Genomic DNA, 13,480 nt, shown 5'->3' with positions numbered 1-13,480 from the left:
GTCTTTCAACTATCCTACTTATCACTCAGTGTATCAAACTCACCATTGTTACATTACTCACGGAATCGTTAACTTAGCCAATTGGAAGCATGTTCAATAATTTATTTGTAGACATTAAACATTAAAAAGATTTTTAAAACTCAACAATGATGAATGTATATTCAGCCAGCATTAATTCACATTCTAGAACAAGTATTATTTCTTGATTATGCAGATGATAGTTTCAGTTTAGGAAATGTTCATTCAGGCCTCAATGTCATTTGTTTCAGGAGTAAACATTTTTTTTTAAAAAAAAATGCCTGTTCTCATTTGACAGATAGGCCATGCAGAGAAGGTACAACTCTAATTCTAAAGAATTTGTTCAGTGTTTTAATTAATTTTAGTACCAAAATCATTGCTTCAGAGATCGGAGCAATTAATTCTAATCTGCAGATATTGCTACTAAAGCCAGTACACATCAACCAGTACACATTAATCCCCAAAACGCCATAGTGTTCACAAGGAAAAAGGAAAAATATTCATGCTTCAGTCGTAGTGAAAAAAATGGTTCAAAAACTTGAAAATAGAAGAATATATTGGATTTATATCCCGCCCTCCACTCCAAAGAGTCTCAGAGCGGCTCACAATCTCCTTTACCTTCTTCCCCCACAATAGACACCCTGTGAGGTAGATGGGGCTGAGAGAGCTCTGGCAGAACCTGCCCTTTCAAGGACAACTTCTATGAGAGCTCTGGTTGAGCTGACCCAAGGCCATTCCAGCAGCTGCAAGTGGAGGAGCGGGGAATCAAACCCGGTTCTCCCAGATAAGAGAGCTCTGGCTGACCCAAGGCCATGCTAGCAGCTGCAAGTGGAGGAGCGGGGAATCAAACCCGGTTCTCCTAGATAAGAGTCCGCACACTTAACCACGACACCAAACTGACTCTCCAGAAAGATGAAAAAGAAAGAACACTGTCCCACAGATATTATTCACTTCTTTTCTTTTTATCAGTGGATAGTGGGAAGGTGGCTGGAGACAATTTTATTTATTCTATTTATTTGATTTGATTTATAGCCCACCCTCAACCCCAAGGCAGGCTCAGGGCGGCTCACAATATAAAATCACAGTAAAAATTAAAACAATACGTATCATAAAATCACAGATTCTACAATTTAAAACAATCAGAATTGGTATGGTTGATGACTGGGGTCTCCCTTTCACCACTTCAGAGTTTCAGACATTGTCCAAAATGCAATCTGATGGAGAATTAATGGATGATAGCCCTAGAGCAGGGGTGTTAAAGTCATTTGAATGAGGGCTGGATCTGACATAAGTGAGACCTTGTCGGGCCGGGCCAGGTGTGTCATAAAATGTAAAGCCAGGTAGTGGAAACAGACAAACACAATTAAACAGACAAACACAATTAAAGATATATTTAAAAAAAACCCCTTAAAATAAAACATACTTAAAACATTAGCAGTCTTGCAATATTTTGTTTATTTAACAGTCTCTGATAACTGACACCTCTAGTTCTGAACTATTGCATCAAAATCTGGAGACAATGTCTGTGCTGCAGCAATCTTGAGTATGCTGTTCAGGTGTGTATTTGTAAGTTGCAAACCCACTTTTGTTTTGCTCATGGGCCTGATAGGACCCCTCCAAGGGCCTGATTTGGTCCTTGGGACGCATGTTTGACACCCCTGCCCCAGAGCATTTCCTCAGTGAGGAAACTGGCCCCCTCAAACTTTCTTGTTTTACACCCCTGCCCAGGGGTCGTTTTGTAGAAAAATGGGTGACAGAGCTCACTGGCATAACTCATTAGCATATGCCCCCCCCTTCAGCCAAAAGCAACCTGATGCAAGAAAGGAGAGCCCCGGGCGAGCGAGGCCTGCTTGGGCTGGCTAGGGATCCAGCCAGCCCAAGCAGGCCTCACTCACCTGGAGCTCTCCCCCCACAGTCAAAAGGCCAGCAAGCCACCCACCGCCCAAAATCACAAAAGAAGTGGAGAAAGGGTGGCACGGGCTTCTCTAGGGGTTAATGAGGGCAGCTGGGGACATGACAAAACTCCTGCCCGCTCTCCTAATCCAGGGATTGTTATGCAGCTGCACCTCCTAGTCAACGGACAAGGTAGGTGGGGAGGAAGAGGAGGAACCCTCAGAAAGGTTCAGGAGCTGTGCTCCTGTGAGCTCCTGCTGAATCCAAGGCCTGTCCCTGCCATAAAAGATGTGGTTGTATGTTCCATTTGAACAGTAGTACTCTCCCTCATGCAACCCATCATTTGGCCCAGGTGCCAGCTTCCAACAGACCAGTTATGGGCTGCAATCACACATACTAAATAATGCACTTTCAAAACAATGCACTTCCCAACTGGATTTTACTGTGTGAACTGGCAAGATCCAGTTGGAAAGTGCACCGGAAGTGGATTGAAAGTGCATTATTTCGTGTGTGTGATTGCAGCCATGGTCTTAAGAAGCAGCTTTAGGCAGTCCCTAGTAGCTGACATGTGAACTGGTCTGTGAGGAGACCTGTGGTAAGACAGATGTGTGCTGATCCACGCAACGCTCAGTGGTAAAAAGAATGCTCCTCAATCCAGTATTGTCTCCTTGTGTTACTACAGTGGTGGGTACGTCACACTGTTGTGTGAAGATTAAGGAAACGTACAAAGTTAAATAACAGTTGAAGGGTGCAGCTCTGCTTTGGACTGTACAACCATTAAGTTGAATGACGAGCTTCTTATTTTTTAGTGTTCTGTGTGGCATAAGGACCTTTACAGCTCTTCACAGCCCTCCACTTGCCTCCTTACTGAAGCGGTAACTTGTGTCAGGATTATGACTTCAGAGTGATAGTGGGAGCTTTAGTTGGCTGAACGCTCCCCTTGTATCCTTAAATTCTTTTTCAGACAAGGGTTTTCACACTCAAAGGGTGTGCTCACACACACTAAATAGTGCACTTTATGGAGAGCCAGTTTGGTGTAGTGGTTAAGTGTGCAGACTCTTATCTGGGAGAACCGGGTTTGATTCCCCACTCCTCCACTTGCACCTGCTAGCATGGCCTTGGGTCAGCCATAGCTCTGGCAGAGGTTGTCCTTGAAAGGGCAGCTGCTGTGAGAGCCCTCTCCAGCCCCACCCACCTCACAGGGTGTCTGTTGTGGGGGAGGAAGGTAAAGGAGATTGTGAGCCGCTCTGAGACTCTTTGGAGTGGAGGGCGGGATATCAATCCAATATCTTCATCTACCTCACAGGGTGTCTGTTGTGGGGGAGGAAGGGAAAGGAGATTGTGAGCCGCTCTGAGACTCTTTGGAGTGGAGGGCAGGATATAAATCCAATATCTTCATCTACCTCACAGCGTGTCTGTTGTGGGGGAGGAAGGTAAAGGAGATTGTGAGCCGCTCTGAGACTCTTTGGAGTGGAGGGCGGGATATCAATCCAATATCTTCATCTACCTCACAGGGTGTCTGTTGTGGGGGAGGAAGGGAAAGGAGATTGTGAGCCGCTCTGAGACTCTTTGGAGTGGAGGGCAGGATATAAATCCAATATCTTCTTCTTTGCTACTGGATTTTTACTGTGTAAGAACAGCAAAATCCACTTGCAACCAGTCACGGTGTGGAGAGAGAGAGCCAGTTTGGTGTAGTGGTTAAGTGTGGGGTCTCTTATCTGGGAGAACCAGGTTTAATTCTCCACTCCTCCACTTGTAGCTGCTGGAATGACCTTGGGTCAGCCATAGCTCTGGTAGGAATTGTCCTCGAAAGGGCAGCTTCTGGGAGAGCTTCCCCAGCCCCACCCACCTCACAGGGTGTCTGTTGTGGGGGGAGAAGATATAGGAGATTGTAAGCCGCTCTGAGTTTCTGATTCAGAGAGAAGGAAAGGAAAGGTCCCCTGCGCAAGCACCAGTCGTTTCCGACTCTGGGGTGACGTTGCTTCCACTACGTTTTCATGGCAGACTTTTTACAGGGTGGTTTGCCATTGCCTTCCTCAGTCGTCTACCCTTTCCCCCCAGCAAGCTGAGTCCTCATTTTACCGACCTCAGAAGGATGGAAGGCTGAGTCAACCTGGAGCTAGCTACCTAAACCCAGCTTCCACCAGGATCAAACTCAGGTCATGACATGAGCAGAGCTTGGACTGCAGTACTGCAGCTTACCATGAGGGGAGGGAAGGTGGCTCAGCGGTAGAGCATCTGCTTGGTAAGCAGGAGGTCCCAGGTTCAATCCCCGGCATCTCCAACTAAAAAGGGTCCAGGCAGATAGGTGTGAAAAACCTAAGCTTGAGACCTTGGAGAGCCGCTGCCAGTCTGAGTAGACAAGACTGACTTTGATGGACCAAGGGTCTGATTCAGTAGAAGGCAGCTTCATATGTTCATATGTTTGAGAACCATTTTGGTGTAGTGATTAAGTGTGTGGACTCTTATCTGGGAGAACTGGTTTGATTCCCCACTCTTCCACTTACAGCTGCTGGGATGGCCTTGGGTCAGCCATAGCTATCACACAAGTTGTCCTGAGAGCCCTCTCAACCTCACCCACCTCACAGGGTGCCTGTTGTGGGGGGAGAAGATAAAGGAGATTGTAAGCCGCTCTGAGTCTCTGATTCAGGGAGAAGGACGGGGTATAAATCTGCAGTTGTTTTCTTTTGGGGGGATAACTTGCTGTTTTCCATATAGGGCACTAAGATTTTTTAGAAAACTTTTAAATTCCATAAATATGTCAGTAGCGCTAGTTGCTAAGTTAAAACTCTTTCATTTTATGGTGTTCAGTCAGTAAAGGAAGTTTTGATTGCAAATAGTATTGCATATGTTGTATCCCCCCCTAAAATTTACTTCTAGTTTTTTTTTCCTCCTTAAAAAAAGTATAATCTGTTATTGGGTGCCCCCCCCCGCTTCAATCAGGGGGGAAATTGCACATCTATAGCAATACTACTTCCTTGCCTCTAAACCACTTCCACATGTCTCCGCTTTGCTCTTGCTAAATGCACACATATGGTCCTAAAAAGTTGAAATAAAGGAGGGAAAATGTCTTCCCTTAAGGGGATTTGGGGGCTCCGGAGAGGCGTTTGTGGGGCTCCCTGGGGAGAGTCTGAGGCAGGGGTAGGGAACGTTGGCTCTCCAGATGTTTTTTGCCTACAACTCCCATCATCCCCAGCCAGCATGGCCAATGACTGGGGCTGATGGGAGTTGTAGGCAGAAAACATCTGGCGAGCCAACGTTCCCTACCCCTGGTCTGACGGAAGGGAGCCGATTTCAGGGCACCCAGTTCAGGCCCTTGTGCAGGTCCTGTGGAGAGGAGCTCCATGAGGGGAAACAGCAGCCTTGAGCCTGACTAGAGAAGGGGGAACTACAGATGTCTCCCCTCAGAGGTCATTACCCTCACCTGAGAGCCAGCTTGGCTTTCTGTCTCTAAGTGACCCACACATCGTATTCCCCCCCCCCCTCAATGAAACACTTTATTTCCCGTCAAAGAAAACTCAACATCTGCATCTTGCCTGTCAAGGACTTGGGGGTCTCGCTTTACCTCACACATCAGTCAAGGGCAGCGTTCCCTCTAAGCTGTGGAGTTTTGCAAGCAAAAATTCTCTTTTGTGAGCTGCTGGTATTAAAGTTGTGAGCTGCTGCATCAATGAGTGTGCTCTGGGGCCATCTTTCCTGAGCTAAGACAAAAATGTGTGAGCCGGAGACTAAAAAACTGTGAACTAGCTCACACTAACTCACATTAACTCAGCTTTAGAGGGAACACTGCAGTGGACCTACCAAGTTTTACTCAAGGTATAAGCTTTTGTGTGCGCACACGCTTCCTTGGTTACATGAAGTGAGCACACACAAGAAAGTGTATACCTTGAATAAGACTTTGTGGTCTCAAAGGAGCCACTGGCCTTGGACTTTGTTCTGCTGCTTCTGACCAACACAACTGAAGTTTTAGGCAAGATTCCACCCCCCACCCCGATCTAACTGAACTTCTACTTCAGGTAGATAGATCCAAGCCTACCAGATAATTTTACTTCACTATCATTGGTTCTTAAATCTGTACCATGTTGCATTCTGGGCCACTGCCTACCAGCTCTGTATGGCTCTGCTCAGCTCTGTATGGCTTTCCTCACTGTGCTGGATTCCTCGTCTGATGAAGTGTGCTTAAGAGCACACGAAAGCTGACGTTCTCAATAAAAAGTGGTTGGTCTTAAAGGTGACAATTGACTCCTGCTTTGTTCTTCTACTTCAGGTGATCTTCAGCTGCAGGGATTTCTCAGTTTTGGGGGGGCTGATGGTTACCCCCCAACTCAGTCCTACACCTCAGCTCTACCAAATGTGAAGAAGAAGAAGACTGCAGATTTATACCCCACCCTTCTTTCTGAATCAGAGTCTCAGAGCAGTTTACAATCTCCTTTATCTCCTCCTTCCACAACAAACACCCTGTGAGGTGGGTGGGGCTGAGAGAGCTCTCCTAGAAGCTGCCTTTTCAAGGACAACCTCTACGAGAGCTATGGCTGACCCAACGCCATTCAATGGGGAATCAAACCCAGTTCTCCCAGATAAGAGTCTGCGCACTTAACCACTACACCAAATTTGAGGAAAACTGATTGGTCTTTTGTTGTTGGTGGTGGTGTTTCTTTGTTGTTGTTTTTCCAATTCATTGCAAATGACTTATGGTTCTTTATGCATTACGATTATATTTTAAAAATCCAAAAAATATCGATGCATATTTTTACAAGACTGTTTGTTGTTTTCCAGCGTGTGATGGAATAGGCACGGGAAGCTTGATGTATGCTCAGACTGTGGACTCCAATAACATCGACCAGTTTGTCAACTGCACCAAGATCAATGGGAATCTTATCTTCCTGGTGACCGGGATTCATGGGTGAGTGCAAAGATTTATGACCTACTGGGGACTCTCTGGTCTGGGCCCCTTTGGGGGTCTTAGAATGATGGGTTGAAAATGTCTGGTCATCCCTACTCCTAGAAGTTGGAGCAGCATCGGTCGAGGAAGAAGTCATGCTGGATGGGTTGGCTCTTTGGTTGCATTTCACCAAGTCCTCTTCCAACAGAGAAAGACTTCCTTCAATGAAGAAAGGGTCTTTGCTTCATCAGGAAATCCATTTGTCGCTGCAGGAAGCTTTTCTTTCAGCGGAAGGGACATTCCCAGAACCCACAAGGCTGAAGAGTCTCTCACACTACAAAACTTCTACTTCAACAGGGATCCTAAGGCTTGAAAATGTTGGAACCAACACCTGTGCTCTCCCCTCATCTGCCATTTTATTTTATTTTTTGCCCCAGTATAGCCACTACCTAGGAGGACCCATGTATTCCAAACGATTGCATGTCTCGCTGTAGGATTTGAGCACCCAGAGCAAGACTACCCCTGCTGGATCAAACCAATAGAAGAAGAATTGCAGATTTATACCCCGCCCTTCTCTCTGAATTAGAGACTCAGAGCGGCTCACAATCTCCTTTACCTTCCTCCCCCACAACAGACACCTTGTGAGGTGGGTGGGGCTGAGAGGGCTCTCACAGCAGCTGCCCTTTCAAGGACGACCTCTGCCAGAGCTACAGCTGACCCAAGGCCATTCCAGCAGCTGCAAGTGGAGGAGTAGGGAATCAAACCTGGTTCTCTCAGATAAGAGAGCTCTGGCTGACCCAAGGCCATTCCAGCAGCCGCGAGTGGAGGAGTAGGGAATCAAACCCGGTTCTCCCAGAGAAGAGAGATATGGCTGACCCAAGGCCATTCCAGCAGCTGCAAGGGGAGGAGTGGGGGATCTAAACCGGTTCTCCCAGATAAGAGAGCTCTGGCTGACCCAAGGCCATTCCAGCAGGTGCAAGTGGAAGAGTGGGGAATCAAACCCGGTTCTCCCAGATAAGAGTCTGCCCTTTCAAGGACAACTCCTGCAAGAGCTGTGGCTGACCCAAGGCCATTCCAGCAGGTGCAAGTGGAGGAGTGGGGAATCAAACCCGGTTCTCCCAGATAAGAGAGCTCTGGCTTACCCAAGGCCATTCCAGCAGCTGCAAGGGGAGGAGTGGGGAATCAAACCCGGTTCTCCAAGATAAGAGAGCTATGGCTGACCCAAGGCCATTCCAGCAGCTGCAAGTGGAGGAGGGGGGAATCAAACCCGGTTCTCCCAGATAAGAGTCCACGCACTTAACCACTACACCACACTGGCTCTGTCCATCTAGTCCAGCATCCTGTCACATAGTAGCCAACCAGTTATTCTGGACAATAACTGTTTTTGTTCAGAGGGAACACTGCAGTGGACCAACCAAGTTTTACTCAAGGTATAACCTTTTGTGTGCACACACACTTCCTCGGATACATGAAGAAGTAAGCCTGAAGGCCAAGGCCTTCCCCTGATATTTCCTCCTGGCTCTGGGATCCAGAGGATCAGTACCTCTGAATGTGGACATCCCCCTCAGCCGCCATGGCTAGGAGCCACTGAGAGACTTATCTTCCACAAATCTATCTAACTCCCTTTTCAAGCTGTTTATTCTTGTGGCTGTCGCTACATCCTCTGGCAGCAAATTCCACAATTCTAATCACTCTAGGTAAAGTCGGTTGTTGGGATATTGCAATCTCATTTTGAATATTTCTGGGGAAGACTTAAGTGGCTGCTTTCAGGACAAACCTAATGAGCATCAAAGAAGTATGGGACATGTGGGGGGCAGGCAGGATGTTTCATGGTTATTGCTTTTGCGTTCCACACCGAAGGAGAGAACGAAGGGGTGCCCGTCACGTCCAACAAAACTTCTGTCTGTTCCTCTCAGCCCTGCAGCAGCACTGCTTCTGGAATGCTCGCCATCCAGACTTTCTGTAGCTTTGAACTTGTTTCAGATCTGCATGCCATTGTTCCTGTTTTATTTCTGGACTTTTAAAGACCGTTGTGTAGTCCCCGTTTGTCAGTTTTCAGTTCATGGAAGCAATTTAGGACACTCCGCTTGTGCAGCTAACAAGCCAAAAGGGACACCAAGCAAGCCTGCCGCAATAACACTTCTGTAACAACTGTATTAAAACACTGTTTTAATATAATTTGTGTCCTTTTTTGTGTCTTTCCTTTTGTCTCTTCTAGATAGTCTTAAGATCTTGAAACCCCTGTGAGCACATTTTGTGACTTATGAGTGGCTTTAGTGCTGTTATACATACTACATTAGGGGTTTCATAAATTTAAGACTATCTTGCTTAGTGTCTCTTTTGGCTTGTCTGTTTTCAGTTCATGTCTTTCCCTCCCCCCTCCCCAGTTACTCGTAGCCAGGGCTTTTTTTGTAGCAGGAACTCCTTTGCATATTAGGCCACACCCCCTGATGTAACCAATCCTCCAAGAGCTTAGAGGGCTCTTAGTACAGGGCCTACTGCAAGCTCCAGGAGGATTGGCTACATCAGGGGTTTGTGGCCTAGGGGTGGAATTCTAGCAGAAGCTCATTTACATATTAGGCCACACACCCCTGATGAAATTCTAGCAGAAGAGGTGACATGACAGAGGTTTACAAGATAATGCATGGGGTGGAGAAAGTAGAGAAAGAAGTACTTTGCATATTAGGCCACACCCCCTTTCTCACAATACGAGAACTCGTGGGCATTCAATGAAATTGCTGAGCAGTCAGGTTAAAACGGATAAAAGGAAGTACTTCTTCACCCAAAGGGTGATTAACATGTGGAATTCACTGCCACAGGAAGTGGTGGTGGCTACAAGCATAGACAGCTTTAAGAGGGGAATGGATAAAAATATGGAGCAGAGGTCCATCAGTGGCGCTATATATATATATATATACACACACACATATATATACACACACACACATATATTGGCCACTGTGTGACACAGAGTGTTGCACTGGATGGGCCATTGGCCTGATCCAACATGGCTTCTCTTATGTTCTTACCCTTGATGTAGCCAATCCTCCAAGAGCTTACAGGGCTCTTAGAGCCAGTTTGGTGTAGTGGTTAAGTGTGCAGACTCTTATCTGGGAGAACCGGGTTTGATTCCCCACTCCTCCACTTGCATCTGTTAGCATGGCCTTGGGTCAGCCATAGCTCTGGCAGAGGTTGTCCTTGAAAGGGCAGCTGCTGTGGGAGCCCTCTCCAGCCCCACCCACCCCACAGGGTGTCTGTTGTGGGGGAGGAAGGTAAAGGAGATTGTGAGCCGCTCTGAGACTCTTTGGAGTGGAGGGTGGGATATAAATCCAATATCTTCATCTACCTCACAGGGACTCTGTTGTGGGGGAGGAAGGGAAAGGAGATTGTGAGCCGCTCTGAGACTCTTCGGAGTGGAGGGCGGGATATAAATCCAATATCTTCTTCTTCATCTTCTTAGTACAGGGCCTACTGGAAGGTCCAGGAAGATTGGCTGCATCAGGGGTGTGTGGCCCAGGAGTGGAATTCTAGCAGGCGCTCCTTTACATATTAGGACACACCCACCTGATGTAGCCAATCCTCCAAGAGCTTACAGGGCTCTTCATACAGGGCCTATTGGAAGCTCCAGGAGGATTAGCTTTATCAAGGGTGTGTGGCCCAGTGGTGGAATTCTTGCAGGAGCTCCTTTACATATTAGGCCACACCCACCTGATGTAGCCAATCCTCCAAGAGCTTACAGGGCTCTTCGTACAGGGCCTACTGGAAGCTTCAGGAGAATTGGCTACATCAGGCGGGTGTGGCCAAGGGGTGGAATTTTAGCAGGAGCTCCTTTACATATTGATACTTGTAGACCCACTGGTAACCAGTGAGAGGATGTGAGGGTGATCTGGATGTTACATCTGTCACCCCACTGATTGCCATGGCTGATCTGTCTGATACAGCTGGTTAGCCCAGTCCCCTATCTACATTCCTATCTGCTCCCTGTGCACTCCTCCTGAAGCTGCGTACTTGGCAAAAGAGGACAACCATTCCAGATAGAATGACTGTACCGCTCTTTGGTCACGAGCAGGGCTTTTTTGTAGCAGGAACTCCTTTGCATATTAGGACACACCCACCTGATGTTGCCAATCCTCCAAGAGCTTACGGGGCTCTTCGTACAGGGCCTATTGGAAGCTCCAGGAGGATTGGCTACATCAGGAGGGTGTGACATAGACCAGAGTCCATCTTTAAAGTATAATATGATTTTTTTTCTTCAGACAATAAAAATCAGGGCAAAACGTGATGATGTGTGACCTGAGATAAAAGGGGGGAAAGTGCAATATCAACAAGACCTGAGTTAGAAATGTAGCATTTTTATCTGATGTCATATGAACATATGAAGCTGCCTTCTACTGAATCAGACCCTCAGTCCACCAAAGTCAGTACCTATTGTACCATAGAGTTTTACCTCCCAAATGGCTAGAGCATCCAGGAAAACCATAGCGTTTTCCCAGAAACGCCTAGAGCAGCCCCTGCGTGCGCGGCACCATTTTGATGACGTCACTTCCGGGTGACGTCATCATGCCAGCAACACAGGGGGCACACGGCGTTGGGAACCTTCAGCGCGGGGGATTCTATTTTTTGTTGAGTCTTCATCTTCTGATGATATTACCAAAGTACGATAGTCTCAGTTTAGTAATTTTAGCTTCTGGGGAGAATTGAGACCTGATTTCCTCTGGAAACCTACTTGTTTGCAGGGCTTTTTTTTTTTTTTGAAGAGGAATGCACAGGGATGTAGTTCCAGCTGGCTTGGCGTCAGGGTGTGTGGTAGGGGTGCCAAGTCCAATTCAAGAAATATCTGGGGCATTAAGGGGTGGAGCCAGGAGCAAGGTTCTGACAAGCATAATTGAACTCCAAAGGAAGTTCTGGCCATCACATTTAAAAGGACTGCATGCCTATTAAATGCCTTCCCTCCATTAGAAATTATGAAGGATAGGGGCACCTTCTTTTGGGGCTCCTAGAATTGGACCCCCTTTTGAAACTCATAGCGTATTTTGGGAAGAGACACTGTATGCTATGCAACAAATTTGGTCCGTCTATCTCAAAAAACATTCCCAAGAGCCCCAGATACCAGTGGATCAATTCTCCATTATACCCTATGGGAATCAGTCTCCATTGGGAATAATGGAGTGCCCAGTAGACATTTCCCTCCACCTCATGCTTTCTGATGACCCTGAAGCAGGGGGAGGGCCTCCATACCAGGGGATCCCCTGCCCCCACCTGGAGATTGGCAACCCTAGTGTGTGGCCTAAGATGCAAATGAGTTCCTGCTGGGCTTTTTTTCTACAAAGAAAAGAGCCCCGCTTGTGTGTCTTTTCGTCAAGCCCCTGTATCTGTAAAACTCTTGGAGGAAGGTGGCTATTTTCTACTTACCTTTTTAATCTCCTCCTTTTGGGCCGAGGGGATAAAAATATAAAGAGTAAATAGCTGTTTTGCGGTCTCCCGTTTGAACTTTTCATACCTTGAAGCCTTTTGTCTTTCAGACGGCAGTCTTTTTTCAGCCACTCCATGCTGAGTCAAAGGCATAATTAAAAACTATAATCCAGGAAGAAATTGGTTGCATGGCGATGGGATGGCAGGAAGGCTAAGCCGCAAGAATTAATTGCGGAACGTCTGGCAAAGTCCTTTGGGTTTGATGCAAACATTGCATTTCCCTCCTGCAAACCTCATTCTGAAACCTGGAGCCGACCCGTTTCGTTGTTGGGCTTCTCTGTCCTTCGGGCCGGTCCCCAAAGGTGCTTTGCCCAATTAGTCATCTTTGAACTAGTCGATGGCGCCTGCAGTGGATGTTGTTGTGCTGTGAACAAAGAATTGCACACACATTTTTTATTTCCTCTTTTGGTTTGTTCCTGCAAAAGCCTAGAGCTTATTTGTTTGAAGTGCTCAGTTGTGGAAACACATAACTTTAGGGGCTCACTTTACTTTTAGTAAAAGATCCCTGGGGGCAGAGTGGTAAAGCTGCAGTACTGCAGTCCTAAGCTCTGCTCACAACCTGAGTTCGATCCCAGCGGAAGCTGGGTTCAGGCAGCCAGCTCCAGGTTGACTCGCCTTCCATCCTTTTGAGGTTGGTAAAATGGGGACCCAGCTTGCTGTGGGGGGAAAGTGTAGATGACTGGGGAAGGCAATGGCAAACCACCCCATAAAAAGTCTGCTGTGAAAACATGAAAGCAACGTCACCCCAGAGTTGGAAACGACTGGCGCTTGCACAGGGGACTACCTTTACCCTTTTTTTTTTTTTTTGCTTTTAGTAGTTCAGTACCTTTCTGATCTGCATTCTCTTTTTTCAAGATGTACTTGAGGCAACGAAGACAGTCTTGGTCTTTTCATAGTCAATGCCAAAGTTAAGTCCAAACTTTGGCAAAAGGAACCTCGAATTGCACATTCAAATCATGCACTGATTAGTAACACTTTGGTTGCATGGCAATGGGATGGCAGGAAGGCTAAACCGCAAGAATTAATTGCAGAACATCCAGCAAAGGGTTTTTTTGTTTTTGTTCTTTTTAGAATGTGGGCAGGGCCAGTTGGGGCTTTTGTCTAGCAGTGCTTCTGATTGGCTACTGGAGAGCTCTTTGCATAACTTTGGAGCGGCATGTGTTCTGCACTGCCAGGGGTGTTTAGACCAGGGGTGTCGAACTCATTTGTTATGAG

At 46.9% G+C, this 13,480-nt stretch overlaps 1 protein-coding gene across 1 annotated transcript in view; it reads left to right on the top strand.

Moving 5' to 3' along the window:
• ERBB4 (erb-b2 receptor tyrosine kinase 4) overlaps positions 1–13,480 on the top strand; it is a 535,358-nt gene that overhangs the window by 234,183 nt on the left and 287,695 nt on the right. Inside the window, exon 7 of the mRNA XM_060257067.1 lies at positions 6,688–6,814. Within this exon, the coding sequence (XP_060113050.1) occupies positions 6,688–6,814 (127 nt within the window). The remainder of the gene's footprint in view (positions 1–6,687; positions 6,815–13,480) is intronic.

This window comes from Heteronotia binoei, chromosome 16 (genome assembly GCF_032191835.1).
Source record: "Heteronotia binoei isolate CCM8104 ecotype False Entrance Well chromosome 16, APGP_CSIRO_Hbin_v1, whole genome shotgun sequence".
NCBI lineage: Eukaryota > Metazoa > Chordata > Lepidosauria > Squamata > Gekkonidae > Heteronotia > Heteronotia binoei.
Note: the sequence above shows the minus strand (reverse complement) of the source record. Positions and strands in the feature narration are given on the sequence as shown.